A 16,050-nucleotide genomic window follows, 5' to 3' on the forward strand; every position below is an offset into this window, starting at 1 on the left:
AGGTACGCGAACGGACCTAATAATTTTTGTTGTTTTTTTTACTTTTTGATTTATATCTATCATTGAAACAAAATTTCCTACTTGGAATTAATTAATTTGAGGTTAGAATTTATCATTAAAAGTAAAATTGACAGGTTGAAATACAAGGAAAATGGAATGCTTACAGTGAAACAATTTCGTTCCGAGGTAGGAAACCAAACATCAGCTGTTTATTGGAAATAATTTAATCATTGAAAAATTAAAAATTTACTCTAAGAAAAGTTCTGGCTATAGTAATCATTTGTTTCCATCATTGAAACCAATCATTGGAATTTTTTTGACATTTTGCTTTTAACGATCGTTAAAAATTCCTGTCATGTCCATAAAAACATTTTTACTACAAAAGTCTGTCATTGGAATTGTGTGAAATTGGAACACAAGGTAGCTACGCCCCCTACCTTTCCCCTTAAATAATGCATTTTCCTAGTATGCACGTGAGTGTCAATAATATTCGGCTCTTATTCTTAAAAATACTTTTGGTGTTAATCTCGTAGTAAAACTTGAATTTAGGTTAATTATTTGGTTATTTTATAAATTAATATACTGTTCCCATCATATTTCATTAAAAAATAACTTAACTGCATTGAGATATACGATGAACAACGCAAAAAGGACAAATGTAAGCGGTTCATTAATAATCGTTTTTTTATTTTCTTCGCTGAGTTTGACATTTGCCCAAATTAACAGTTTGTCTTTTCAAGAGTACCGTTGAAATAAAGTGTAGACGTTTGCATACATTTTTAAAACAATTAAGTGTAAGATCGTTTGGTTTTATTTAAAAAGTTAATCATGTGCTACATGGAATGGAAAAAATGCAAGCCTTAAAAAAAGAAACCTTGTTATTTTGTACCATAATAAAGGTAAAACATACAAACAAAATTGCTGATATTTTAGACATGAAGCCAAACACTGTCGGTGATATTGTTCGGAGGTATAAAAGAGAAGGAATGATCGAACCAAAGAAGCAGATAGATAGACCAAAAAAGTTAACAATGAAAGAAGAACGGCTTATAGTAAGAAAAATTAAGCAAATCCTCGTTTAAGTGCACCAAAAATTGTGTAAGAAGTGTTAATGGAATGCAAAAACAACGTATCTGCATCAACGGTACGCCGAACTATAGAGTCAAATCTCTACAATCGTTGAGTTGCCCGAAAAAAGCCATTTATCAATATGCGCAACAGGCAAATTCGAATCAAATTTGCGAGGGAACACAAAAATAAGGATGCAACTTGGTGGGATGATGTAATATTTGCTGACCTGAGTAAGTATAACCTCATTGGATCGGATGGAAGAGTTATGGTGTGGCGCAAACCAAATGAAGAGTTTAAAAGCAGGAACATAAAGAGATATGGGAAATTTAGTATTAATCGACTGTATATAGAACAAGGTATATTATTTGAGGATCCTTAAAGAAAATGTAAGCAAAGTCCTGTGAAAATGGGCATTTTTAGGAATTTAAAATTTTACCAGGACAACGACCCGAAGCGCAAGGTGCATGTTGTCAGAGAATGGCTTCTGTATGACTGTCCAAACGTTATCCAAACACCTCCACAATCTCTAGACTTTAACTCAATCGAGAATTTGTGGGATGAATTGGACCGTCAAGTTCGCGAAACCCCTGTCTCGTCAATAAGTGCAAGAAAGAAACAAAAAATCGAATATTAATGGCACTCACTGTAGAATAGTAGGAAATCTACAACTGATAGCTTCTTTCAACCCCAAACTTAACAAATTAAACTCTCTAATTACTTTTAAATCTCGAAAATATGTCCAGTGATAAAAAAAATACTGAACCGAAGAGTTTTAAATTTGATAAGACGAAAATGAACCGAGCAAACAAAGTCTCTACTCTTTTATTAAGTTGATTTTAAGAAACCTAATTGTTATCACTAGAATACATTTTTTTTTCAAATCGAAATGCCGCGCCGCACCTTTATTCAACGTTGAATACTAATATCACTTATTAAATACCTATCTCAATTAAATTGTGTGCAAAGTTTTTACCCCAATACCCAATACAAAATATTCAAAAATGTCAACTGGACTTATTAAAAACAATGATTTACGACCCCAAGTTCAAACATTAAAGCGTTTCACAGAGTTCCCCAAACCCTCCTAACGATATCCTTTTAATAGGTTTCTATATCAAATGAGATTTCCATTTACCTTTTTTCAATATTGCTATCTCCTATATTCTCGGACATAATACAAAAAAAAATAGTATTCCCACCCAATTAACAAAATGAGATGTCAAAAATGTCCTCGGCGACCTCACGGCCCATTATTTGCTTCCAGCACAACAATCCACTGGTTTCAACCCTTAAACCCTACCATAAATCTTTCAACTAATTTTGTATAGTCATTTAGTCGATGTTAAATTAACTTAAATGCTGCTCGGAAGCCGGGAACAGCCCAACGAATGTAAAAAAAAAAAAAAACTGAACAGAACAAATCTTTGATCATCACCCTGAATAGCTCGCGGCTATTCACTTCAGACAACAGCCTCGACGAGGACATGAACACGACGACGACTACGACGATGGGGACGGCAACGACAACGGCAACGAAAACGACGACGACGGCGACAGATTTTACGATTCATTGCACACCATCTCCATTAATATACCTCACACTGAATTTAATGTCGTGGGTGTTTGGGGGTGCTTGATGGGTGTTTCCTCCCTTCTCCACGCGCCATAACCTTAATGATGCATACACTCACGCTCCACGCTCGTTTACATTGGGCGTTATAACACCGTTAAAGTATTTTCTTATTTGTGACGTTGTTTTTTTTTATCATCCCTTTTAGTGTTTTCGTACCGCAAGCAGAATAGAGACTTAAGAAAAATGGCACAGGATACGAAAATTCCAACGTCGCACGTGACATTTGTGGGAATTCTTATCTTAATCACACAAATCCTGGCAGAGAACGGAAACCTTAACAGTCAACTTCAGCGACAGCAGGCAGGTACTGCTACTGACGTTCCACCAGCAGTACCATTTGCATTGGATGCGATAAATGGAGGAGTCGAACACATCAGTGGCAGCACAAATCAAATGCAAAATTTACCCTCTGTGAATTCGGCTCCAATTCTACCCGAACAAGGTACATCCCCAGCATCACCAGCATCACCGAGCATGTCGAATCCTTCACTATCTACAGTCACGCAATCTGGTACGACGTCACCCAGTTCTACACAAGTACCACCACCAACCTCCCAAATACAAGAGAACCCAAGTGACAACCTCACCGAACCGATAATCGGCGAACATGTGATGATGGGTTCTGCTGGTCCTGATAAACGTGAGCTGGAAGGTATTCTTAAGGCTTTGGATTGGTTGAAGGAGAAGCGTGCTTCCGACTACGGTTGGGGCAATGACACACACATGGTAATCTTGGCCAAGGAATTGTCAGGAGCCAGAGACCCAACCGACTCAGATGGACATTTGCAAGTGATTGAAGATTTGGAGAACACCTTGTCTGTTAAGGAAATGGAAATCGAAATTCTCGCTATGCTTGACCGACACCATACTTTACCGAAGCCTATGAATCTAGACAAGTTGGCGAGATATGTTCTAGCACTGGGTTCACTTTGCAAAGATCCCAAAAGATTCCACGGACATGATTTGGTGGTAACTCTTCAGCATCATGAGCCAGCACAGGATATTGAGTTTGCCTTGACCACTTTGTCTGCCTGCAGCTCAGCAGCTCATGTTAGAAAACGTCAGATCCGACGGCTCTTGGATATTGCCAGTGGAGTTACTGATCAGAGCGTTGACACCATTGCAATGGTTATCTTGGCCTTGCGATGTATTGTAACAGACCACCGACACCGACATCTACAGCATTTCGTTCGGCGTCCGGCGAGGGGACTTGCCAGTCTGCAAGACCTTAGGGGTGGCTTTGGTTCACTACGCAGCACGGCGCTAGCAATGCAAGCACTCCAGGATTTAGAACGTGATCCAGCTGGTTCCTGGAATCGGACAGCGGCTTCCAGATGGATTTTGAGTCGTCAACGATCAGATGGTGGTTGGACTGAGGAACCTTTGCAAGATGGCCAAGATCCAAGCATTGGTGTTGGCTTAACTGCGGATATAATTCTAGCTCTTGGTTGGAAGGGTTTGGGGGCTGTTCGAGCTCTTCAATGTGATCATGTTATTCGAGAGAATAGCGATTCGCTTTCAGGTATTTACATATTTTTATTTAAATATTCAAAACATTTCTCAAATCTTTTATATAATGATCTATTAGAAAACGGAGAACCTAAATTGGCCCTTCCATTTGGGCTCACATCATCAGCCGAAGAATCTGACACGAAAAACGTCTCTTACACGTACACACTTTGGGTGGGTTCTAACGTGACTGAGGCGTTTTCACTTTCCCTAGTCTCTGCAAAGAATACAAGCTTCTTCAAGGCTATGACGCAAGCTGCTGAAATCGATACAAGGTAAAATTTCCACTACACCACCACAGTACACGTACATTAACGTAATTCTTTTTGTCCATCAGATTCAACTTCGAAGCAAGAGAATGGCCAAATGGTCACTACATTCACACACTAGCGGGCAAAAAGGAAGAGCCTAGGGGGTAAGCAAAAAATTAAAATCATATTTCAAAATTAGAAGTTACAAAAAGTTTATGAAATTAGGTACAATTATTGGCTACTGTACCGCCTACCAGAGCTACCCGATCCCAATAATCCACCAGGAAATCAGCTGATAGCACCTGTGGGTAAGTAAAATTTAATTTAAATCACTTTGGAATCTAAACATCTAGGTTTAATATTTAATCGAATTGCATGCAGAAGAGTGTGGCACTCACATACCGGGTTAAGGTGTTGTTTGTTTGATTAGTCATGGACGAACAACTTCGCCAGCCTTGACTCGAATTGAATTAATCAACCCCCACGCTCGCCACGGGGTTGGTTATCAACCAACTAGATTGTTGTTTTTGTTTGCAGTATTTTTTTAAAAGGTTAAATTAAGGTACATATGTAAAACGTGAGTAATGAAAACGACGACGGTGATGACGGTGACGAACGAGTCCACAGTGGCGCGTCGGGTCGACCCACCGCGCCCCGCCTGGTCATAGAACCAAATTGTTTTATTTTTCTCAAAAGGAACTTCGTGTCTGAAAAAAAGTACCTCGCATGTGAAAAACAACTATAACCGTTAATAAACAAACTTGTTGAAAATGTGAGGAAATCAATTGACTGTGTGAAAAATGTTGGCCCAGTGAAAATGGTTAAGTAAGAATTCTCATATAGCTTCTCCTTTTTTTACTGTGGATGCTATTATTTGGGTCGAAACGACTATTTCCTAATTAACCTCTGGCACCTCGTGTGAAATTCTTGAAGAAACTTTTAGCACATTTCTTGAATTTTGAAGGGAAAATATTAGTTTAAGTTGTAAGGCCGCAACTGGAATCACGTTCGCATTAAAGGGTTTACCAATAAGGACTTGACAACTTTTTGTTTAATATAACGCTAAAAATAAATAAATTGGGTGGCGCAACAGTCCGTTTGAAAACTAGGGCCTAGTGACTGACAACTCTCAACCATTCCTGTGTGAGTACTCAGGGATGGAAGAGACCTACAATTTTAAGCGGAATCCGAACGGCAAATTTGAGAAAGCACTTTTCATGACAAGAATTACTCTTGGAGAATTTGTCAATTCCTCGCAAGAGGCAGTATTCGTGACAAAAACTTTAGGTGGCATAGGCAGGGATCGAACCCAAGACCTCTCGCATGACAGTCCATTGCACTAACCATCATTCCACGGGTACTATAACGCTGGCCATTTCAGATATATCAAAAACTTAACTATCGGCTTGAAGTACAATCACAGTGAACCACAGCGGGAACGTTTGCAGCGGTCGATTAGTTAACAATTAGGCGTCACAACAGCTTGTGGAGAACCAGGGCGTAGTTACTTACAAATCTCAACCATTCTTGTTCGCGAGTGTTGTCAGGGATGAAGGGGACCTACAGATTGTATGCCAAATTATAAAGCACTTAACATCACGTCACGGTTAATTCCTTGGACCTAATTTTCAATGGCACAGCCACACATTTCGGCCTTGAGTTCTTTCAACATTGTTGGCTTGTTGGTTAAAACTAACGATAATGAACATAGCCCTAAAGAAAATAGTCCCGTCCAATCGACTGACCCATTTCTTGAGATTACAAGCTCATCAAATTTACTGTTGAATAAATCGATTGTAAGATGTAATGTGTGGATTGTGGCACCATCCTGTTGAAACCACATGTCGTCCAAGTCCAAATTCTTTCAATTCTATTCGGTCAAAAAATAATCGATAATCATGACGCGATTAAATGACGTGACGATCGTTATGGTCTAAAAAAAAATATGGTCCTAAAACACCGCTGGCAAAGTGAACCTATTGAGCCTTTGAGATAGGACGAGAATTAAGACCGAAAATTCGAGTCTTAAGGGTCTTGTACATGCGAACGAACGGACGAATAAATGTGATTTTACACATTTCAAGAAGTCAATTTCAAACAAAAACATATTTAAAGAAAAAAATTGACACTTATGTTGGGATGCTAAAATTTGCATTTTGTTCTATAAAACAAGACAATTTTGTAAAAACAATTTGGTAGTAACGAATTGCAGTGTGGTTGCTCCGTCCCGTCAAACTCTATTCACGTTCCACAAACCATCCACAGTCCAACGAATAAATTGTTCGCACTCAACATAACCTCAAAATTATACCATTCTTGTTTTGTTTTTGTGTGAAAGATCATGGTTGAGGAAAATATGGAGAAAAATGTAATTCAATTCGTCGCTGTCTGCGAATAGAAATAAAGCCCATGTGAAAGAAAAGTCCAAATATGCGAACATCCACAGCTTTAAAGTTGAGAACACTGACTCAAAACGTCTGTAGAGTTTTTTTTTTCTATAATTTGAGGACCTTGTTCGTTCTTGCACATGATGATAATAATAATTATAGGGAAAAAGGTGCGTTCGTAAATTATATTCAAAATTGTCAAGTCCCTATTACAAAAGCCTTTACAAAAAGTAACTATCTGTACATTAATGTACATTTAAAGCGTATGTTGTTCTCTGTAACTAAAATATTGGAGAAATAAGTGAAAGTTTTTTAAGTATATAAATATGGAAGAAAAATTTGCAGTTTGACTAAACTATTAAGTATTTCAAAATACATTAGAATAGAAATTGATTTAGACAAATTTACTTCCTCAGTACTTCTCCATTTCTCGAAAGCCTTTGATATTTTTAAACCGTGTGGTTTTTTTGCTAAAAGTTCTTACATTAATTTCACTTTTTAATACCTGCACTCAAACTTTTGTCTTCATATCTTATAAATCGAGAACAAACTGTGGAATTCAACAAAGAAATGTCAGAATTTCTACCACTAAATGATGATGTACCACCAAGGTCTTCTCTTGGCAATTTGTTCATTCAATGTACGGTAAAGGAACTGCCTGAGTTCATTACATATTGTTCGGTTCGCATGTCTACCGACTACACTCAGTTATAACTAAGCTGTCCGTTGGGTCTAATCGAACATTCAGAGAGTAGTTGAATGAAGGCTTGGAAATGATTGATCGATGCTCTAATAAAAATTTAATTTTGAAACACCTGCGAAGTAACATTCTTTCCTCTAATACTGCTTGAGAAAAGTCCTGTTGCCTATGAAAAGTCAGCCAAAAGTTTAGGTGTACATAACATGGTTGCAAACGCTTCGGCTTCACCTGACGTTTACGAGTTCAGCCATAGGAATTCAATGCATGGTATCACAATTATTGGTGTTTTTCTTTTTTAGTTCAGAGCTGAGCACTGAGCAGAGTCTGAGTGAACAGAGTCGAGACGAGTAGAGTTCTGAGCATAGTATGTTTAGAGAGCTCTCTGATTTAATTATGAAACAACTTGAGCACTAAACTGTCATGATTTGAAATGTAAAATGTTAGACTTTTAAACGTAAATATTTGTTAATCAAGAAAAGTAAGACTAGTTTATTGTTCAACAAAAAGGGAAGCATTTAATTTGTTTTTTGATGGTGGTGGAAATTAATTCAAGGCGAATTATAATATTTCCTAAATTATTTTACCTTCTGCACCAGAGCGACCAGCCTCTTCTGCCATTTTTATCGTTTTGGCGATAATTTTTTTAATTTCCCGGCTTTCAAATATCAAATTGTTTGTGTTCAGCATTACGTTTACTCTGTTCTTTTATGCTGAGCTTACAGAGCGCGCTCTGAACATGTTCAGAACTAAAAATGAAACACGAATTTGAAGCTATGAACGATCAGAGCTCGAATGAAGCTTTGTCCTCACGTTTCGTCTGACAATCGTAAGGAAAAGAACGTAATGTTACTCCAAACGGAAGCTCTATTTCAAATTTGCTGAACATTTGCTTTGTCTGAAAGCTCAACAGCTATAAAAATAAAAGTCAAGAAACAAAGTAAATTTGCATTTGGAATGATAGATAACCATTGTTTATAAGAAAAAGTTAAAAGTAAAGTTATTGAAATATATATAGAATAAGTAGGCTGTGTAAGCTACTTCAGCTATAAATTCGATTTCAAAATTCATATCTTTTACTGAACGAAAAATTAAAACAAACTTTTGAGAAAAAATAACTGCTGCTAATGACAGAAGTGTCATTAGAGAAATGTTATATTAGATATATCATTCGAAGCAACCTCGAAGCAGGCTCATCGTAACGCTGACGAAGCCGAAAATAAAGCGTGTTTGTGTTTCAGCCATTAGTTAGTTATTTGATTTATTTTATTTAAATATAATAATTATAACATTTTTGTACAATATACATATGTACATACATATGTATGTATACAACATATAGTATAATACATTTATCTTATAAGTCGTATCGGTATGGCTTATGGCCGTCTACCAGACTGACGTTTTCAAAAACAAATATATTTTATTAAACAAAATAGCAGTAATAAGTTACTTTCATAAATATGTTTCTTAATTTTTTTTGTTAAATCTTCTTCGATTATAAGTTTTTATATTTAAGAGCAGCAATAGTTTCATCGAGGTTGCGTTTATTGAAGTAGACAATTCGGAATTCTTTTAAGACTGGACACACCGCAATAAAGTGAAAGGTATCTTCGCGTGCTTTCATATTACAAAGGCTACATTATATGTATAGGCAGATCGGGTCGATGTGGCATATAATTAAGGTTAAGTAATTCTCCCCTTGCTTTAAGAATAATGCTAATTTTATCGATTGTGTTGTTATTAATCAGATACGATCTATTCTGAAAATTAAAATTTAAGCGACTGTAGCAGCTCCTGAATATCGACGAACTAGCTTCAGACTCATTTCTTTCATATAATACTTTTCCAATTTTTTAAAAAATCATGTTGAATATTGACTCTAATAGGGCGGGTTGCACATTCATTGCTATTTCAAGATCAATATCGCATATTGAATCAAAGCTCTCCCACTCTTCTAGCATACTCGTAGATCCTTTTGCTTGGATAACTGTTTAAAGAATGATTTTTGGAGATCTTCTGTCTGTCATACCCATTACTTTCACTACGTAGTTCAAATGCATCTGTAGTGTATCCATTATCAGAGGAGGAGTTCCTGTTTCTGGATACAGCAATACAGCATATACATATTTCGGAGAGTTTAGTGGCAATCTGAAAATTCTTTTAATGAAAAATCGATTAAATTTGTCTACTTCTTCGAAGGAGGAGTATTGCAGCCATTACTTTCACAAGCTTTCATCGTTTTGTCAGAATCTCGAAATATGGTTTGCAATTTCTGGATATGACCTAGGTAAACTTTTTGAAATATCGTTCAGTTAATGTGTTCTCTGATATGCTCATATCATAACCCGCCAACATGTGGATCTCTATAATGAAATTTATTTTTTTAATTCTAATCGTTCCTTAACCCTGCAGTCGTCGCGCACCAAAATGTTACACCAGTCGTCGCGTGGATTACATATGTAATCCATTTTAAAACTAGAACAAAACCAAAATGCTTTAATTTTTTCAAATTTATTTTGGCTTTAAACGGTAATTACATGTTATATTAAGTAAAGTTAACTAACTGTTCTAACTATTTAGCTGTAAGTACTAAAGAGACGAAAAATCCTCACCACTAGTTTCTTAGGAATACTCCATTTTGTATGAGTGGATTACAATAGTAATCCGCGCGACGACTGCAGGGTTAAGTGTACTGATTTTGCGTTTTATTCGTACAACTTCCGAACGTCAGTTTTGTTTAAGCTATGCACAAATTTGGAATTCTCTACAGCTTGAAATAAAAGGTTTGAGTTGCACGAAAATGATATTAAAGGAATGAAAGATATATGTATTTAATTTAGTAACTTATAATTTATTTGTATTTTTTATTCTATTAAGGTTAGGTTGTGTTTATTTTACGTTATACAACTGTTAAGATCGACAAAATATCTCACTTGGATCAATTTCGCACCCAAGATTGGGAAGGTTGATGAGGATACAGTTTGAGGGCGCCTCCCTGAATCAATTTGATTTCAGGAATAAATTAAGAATGTCCCCAGTTGGCAATGACGAGACGTCGCATTAGTCGTCAAAAAAGTAATTTCCTAATATTGTCTTCTTTTGGCTAGGCCTAGGGAGTCATTTCGTAATTTCCGAAACGATAATCGTCAAAACGTTTATCATTAAAGATATCGTCAATAATTTGCTTCACGTGACTTTATCACTATCGTCTCGTTCAATAGTTTTCAAATACTCTTATACTACGACTGAAATGTCAAAACTAACTCAACGGAAGATAATGCTTGTTCAATAATTGGGAAATTCTAAAAATTAGCATAAAAATGTATTGTTAATAAACAAGCCAACTATTTTGTGATGTTTATTGTTATTGTCACTTTTTGTGTTTTCATTTGTTGCCGCCGAAGATAAAACTATAATATCAAAATTTTTGTTCAATGTCTGAAATTTTTGTAAATCAGCTGCAGTAATAAACCCAATTTTGTCCAAGGGAAGGAAGGGAAGACTCCATTTTATCCAAAGGGAACATAACTTGGCTTCAAATTTGTTGTTTGTTTCTAAAATACTTTGGATTAGTGCTTTGTGCAAGAGCGATACTAAAATCGTTGCCTGTCGAATATACCAATGACCCCCCTGGGCGTTTGCATAGCCAGTGAAAAAATATAAAAATTCCAAGACGGACTGGTAACTAGTTAATTTGGGCTTTTGATCTTGTAATTTTAATCGCAGCAGTTGGATTTGAAATTCATATTTAAAAAAAATCAGCATAGGCAACTACAAACAAATTTCAAATAATTTTTTGTTTTTTCAATGGCATGGCAGCCAAAGCAGGCTATCACAATCAGTCGAATGCCGAGAATAGACAAAAGGAAGTATAATTTTCTTAGTTGTAAGGAACACTTTTGCATCATACAATTTTCGAATGGATCACTAGCTGAAGTCTGGGTCTTTGAAAAAAGGAAATGAATGCACCGCAGAATTACCAACTGACGGGTATGTCCAAACAAAATGATCACTTACGTAAAAAAGTAATCCCTGGTTAATAACTTCTGCTTTTTAAGCATTGATTTTCAAATGATTTCAATGATTTTATTTTGTCTGTCCAATTTCGGGTTTTCATATACTTATGTTAGTGCGAAAGAAAATGATGCAACAGAGGCAGCGGCGCGCGCGGCGCGGCGTTAGCGATTTCTGAAGATTTTAGGCTTGACGATTTGCCTAGTAAAAGGAAGTACCACGAATCGTATTTGAATTTTGGATTTGCTGAGACAAGTGACAACAAACCTCACTGCGTAATTTGCGGCAAAATGTTGCCGAACAGTGCTATGTTTCCATAAAAACTTAAACGTCACTTTGCAGGGATTCATCTAGATTGCAAAAGCAACCCGACTGATTTCTTCAAAAGAAAATATGCTGAACTTACTAAATCTTAAACCATTATTACTTATCACTCAAAGACTTGGTAAGTTCCGAATAGCCCAAACTGGTGAAGCCCATAGCAGTGCTGAAAACTTAATAAAGCCATGTGTTAAAGACATTGTTGAATGTTTGTTGGGTGAAAAGGTCAAAAAATTAGTTGACACCGTCCCTTTGTCAAATAACACAATATCAAGACGAATCGGAGACTTAGTAAAAGACAACATTTTATGCAAATGGATGAATGAACGTATGTATGTTATAATGCAGGGTTGGCTATTGTAATAGTATTTATGAGCTACCAATATATATAGTCCTTTCAAAAAGATCTGCTCTTCTGCAGACGTTGGACGAAAGCGTGAAAATAATCAACTTTATTAAATCACGGTCAAAGAATATAAGGCTTTTTAAAGTATTGTGTGTTGACATGGGTAGTCTACATACATACGTCTTTACTACTTCACACGGAAGTTAGGTGGCTTTCTCGCGGAAAAAGCTGAAGTTAGAACCTTCCTTATTGACGACAACTTTGTTTTGAGGGGCATGTGTAATGAGCGTTGGTTATTGAAATTGGCGTATCTGTCAGATATATTTAAAATAAAATAAATGATTTGAGTGTATCACTTCAGGAAAGGCAATAATTGTTTTCGATGCCAGTGACAAAACAGAAGCATTTAAAAATAACATTCAGTTTTGGACTGAATCTATAAAAAAGCTTTCCAATGCTCAAAGAATTTAAAGAAGAAATAGCTTTGGAGGTTCCCGATTATATTTTAAATGAGTTTCATATCCACCTAGTAGGTTTGCTGGATAGCTTCCTCCATTATTTTCCAAACTAATTCAACCTGAACATTAAGGAAAACGTATGGGTATGGGTGAGTGCTTGATTAACCTGACCTCAGATTCTTCGATAAAAGAACTTTTTGCAACAAACAAGTCCTTATCAGACAGAAATCTGGTGTAAGTTGAAAGACGAGTTCAGTTTACTGTCAGAGAAAGCTAAAATAATTTTTCTGCCGTTCGCAACAACATACATGTGCGATCAGGGTTCTCTGCATGATGTTGGAACCAAAACAAAATATATATCCCGTTTCGATTAAGAACCTGATATACGGTTGCAGTTGTCCCAAATTTAAGCAGATATTTCAGCTTTATGCAAAAATAAGCAAGCACATTATTAACACTTGAAAGAAATTCCATATAATTATATTATAATGCATATAATATAATTATCTAACTCCTTATTAAGTTAGGTTAACAATATTTTTGTGTATTTCGTTGTAGAAACTGTTTCCTGAATTCAATAAAATAAACGAAAAAAACATGTAACTGCGAACAATGGAAGTGCTCCGCGTGAAATTTCTCACGCAAAAAGTGCTCCGCGACAAAAAAAGATTGGAAACCGCTACTCTACATAAATCAGATGAGCCGATACCAATTCTGTTCATATGGGTGCCCAATGAGTAGTGACCCGTTAGGATAATTATTAGTAACGACAGCTGAGGCCTTCCCAGCTGCAAAAGGAATTTTGTTTTACCTTCGAAAATCTGTGGCCATAGATTCCTAGAAACTCTGCAAGTTTCACGAGCTACCCACCTGCGTTTTACGATTTCAATGAAAATTTAGTGGATTTGTTCATTTATTTACCTACTCTATTGGCCTGTATATCATTGGTACCATATGGCTTGGACTAAGAATCCGTTTTTGACCAATTTGTCTGCCTTTTCATAACCGTCAATATTAAAGTGTCCTGACAATGCTCCCTAAAGCATCTTGCACATGAGCTACGAACTGCGAACTGTGGATGTTCGCATATTCTGACTTTTCTTTGACATGAGTTTTATTTCTATTCGTATACAGCGACGAATTGTCAATTTATAATTACCCTTTTCAACAAACAAAACAAGTGGGGTATAATTTTGAGGTTAAGTTGAGCGCATACAATTTATTCGTTGCATTGTGGATTGTATGTGGAACGCGAATAGAGTTTGCAAATTTTATTATCCTAACATAATTGTCAATTGGTTTCTTATAATTTAAATGTGTTTTTGTTTGAAATTGACTTTTTGAAATGTTTAAAATCACGTTTGTTTATTCATTCGTTCATTCGTTGTTCGCTCTCATGTGCAAGTCCCTTAAGGCATTGCTGTACCAGATTTTATGAAACAAACAATTAACTTAGCTGTTTTGCACATATAACATAACATATTTTATCTTAATTGTAAACTTATTATGAATATACTGAAACACTATTATTAACATTAATTTTAAATATTTTTAGGAGTTGATGAACTTATGGTGGAAGATGGAGAACATTACCTTTACTGGTACAAAAAACTTTAAATGAAAAACATTTCAAAACTAAATACTTACCAAAAATATAAATAAATAAATAAATAAAAAAAAAAAACAAATGCAATAATTTAAGCTAATTAAATCTAAAGAAAAAAAAAAACAAAATAAATGAAAACAAAGAAACAAAACACAAAAATCAAGTTCCGCGCTTTTAAATGAACAAAAAACATAAAAATAATAAAACATTAATTGCAAACAAAGTGTTTTAGACTTTATTTAAAATATTTTTTTATTATTTTACAAAAACAAAAATGATAAAACACTGTGTACGTAAAATAAATTTAAAATAAAAAAAAAACTACCTAAGCGAAAAAGGCCAGCGAAATAAAAATAAAAAGATTAATAATGATGAAGATTAGTATAATAAAGCGCAACTCAAAATTCGTCTTCTTTCTACTCTCGTATATGTTTTTAAAAAAAATTTACTTAAAATGCGTATCCTTAAGCCAAGAAATATTTAAAAATAAAAATATACAACTTATGTATGTATACCACAGTAAATACTGAATTAAAAAAAAACAAAACAACTTTATTACAAAACCAAAATATTATATATTGCTTCAACTACTTAAAAAAAGAAAACTTTAAATGAAAATCCGATTAAGTTCGGATATCGTTAAAATACCGTCACTTACTTATAACCACTATAAAGCTACTATAAAGTTGATACACTTTAATAGAATGCGTAGACCAATTTAATAGAGGAACCTATATTATAATATGATACATGTTGTTAAAACAAAATAACTTATAAATCTTTAAAGAAAATTGTTATTATTTTTGTTCATTTTTATCAAATGTTTATGTTCTTTTTTCGATTCCATACGAATTGTATAAATTTATTAAGAAGATCAAGGAGTTTATTGTCAAGAAAAGTTAAATTTCAAAAAAAGTTATTAAATAAAGTAAATTAAGTCGGAAGCATACGCACAAAATATATTTTAAAAAATTAAAAAGCCCTATAAAGGTTCAGTGGATGCATATCTTGACTTAAGATGTCCAGCTTTCGACTAATATGTTTATTTTTTTCATTTCTTCGACGGACGACGGACGTATTTTGTAACGTCTTAGGTCTCAAAAAGTGGTATCCCACAAGTATGAAAAGAAACATAATTTCATATACATTTCATCCATCCATAATGTAGATATATACAAATAAGAAAGTCCAATTTTTAGAGTACATTTTTAAAAAACGCTGTTTCAGTTCAATTTTATTTCTAAACAAAATTTTGAAATTTGAAAATTTACTGGCGGGTGGAAAATACATAATATTATATTCTTATTTTGTATTTATTTTTCTCAAAACAAACAAAACTATTTAGTCCCTTTTTTCAAAACCAATTATTACATAGTGGAAACACAAACAACAAAAAAAACTGCAAAGATTTCAACGTACTGCCGAATGAATCGTTTAAAGAGAAAAATGCACTTGCATATCCAAAAACACTCCTATTTTTTAAGTGTTAATTATTTAATATGTTCTTTGAAATAAAACAAACAAATAAACAAAAATAATAAAACAAAACAACAAAAACAAAAAAAGCTTTGAGAAAAAATTAACATTATTACATAAATAAACATTGCCTATTAATTATTATTACTCTCTCAGCATTACAAAAAATATAATTAGGTGTCTACTAGTAGTGTGTATTATTGTATTTAGTTACATTATTTATAAATTATTATTTTTTAAATATAAAAATATCTATTATACGTACTATATACAAAAAT

General features: G+C 34.6%; 1 protein-coding gene across 2 annotated transcripts in view; it reads left to right on the top strand.

Moving 5' to 3' along the window:
* Nucleotides 1-14,617, top strand: part of LOC129938990 (uncharacterized protein CG3556) — a 30,576-nt gene extending 15,959 nt beyond the window's left edge. Inside the window, exons 1-6 of one of the 2 annotated variants that reach the window (XM_056046834.1) lie at nucleotides 1,196-1,301; nucleotides 2,850-4,226; nucleotides 4,293-4,488; nucleotides 4,551-4,628; nucleotides 4,690-4,772; nucleotides 14,246-14,617. In XM_056046834.1, the coding sequence (XP_055902809.1) occupies nucleotides 1,211-1,301; nucleotides 2,850-4,226; nucleotides 4,293-4,488; nucleotides 4,551-4,628; nucleotides 4,690-4,772; nucleotides 14,246-14,307 (1,887 nt within the window). In that variant the 5' untranslated portion in view covers nucleotides 1,196-1,210 and the 3' untranslated portion in view covers nucleotides 14,308-14,617. Of the gene's footprint in view, nucleotides 1-1,195; nucleotides 1,302-2,849; nucleotides 4,227-4,292; nucleotides 4,489-4,550; nucleotides 4,629-4,689; nucleotides 4,773-14,245 lie in introns of those variants that run through there. The other variant, XM_056046836.1, reaches the window with a different exon arrangement.
* The last annotated feature ends 1,433 nt before the right edge of the window (nucleotides 14,618-16,050 follow it).

The sequence above is a fragment of the Eupeodes corollae genome, chromosome 1, assembly GCF_945859685.1.
Source record: "Eupeodes corollae chromosome 1, idEupCoro1.1, whole genome shotgun sequence".
In the NCBI taxonomy this organism is placed as follows: domain Eukaryota; kingdom Metazoa; phylum Arthropoda; class Insecta; order Diptera; family Syrphidae; genus Eupeodes; species Eupeodes corollae.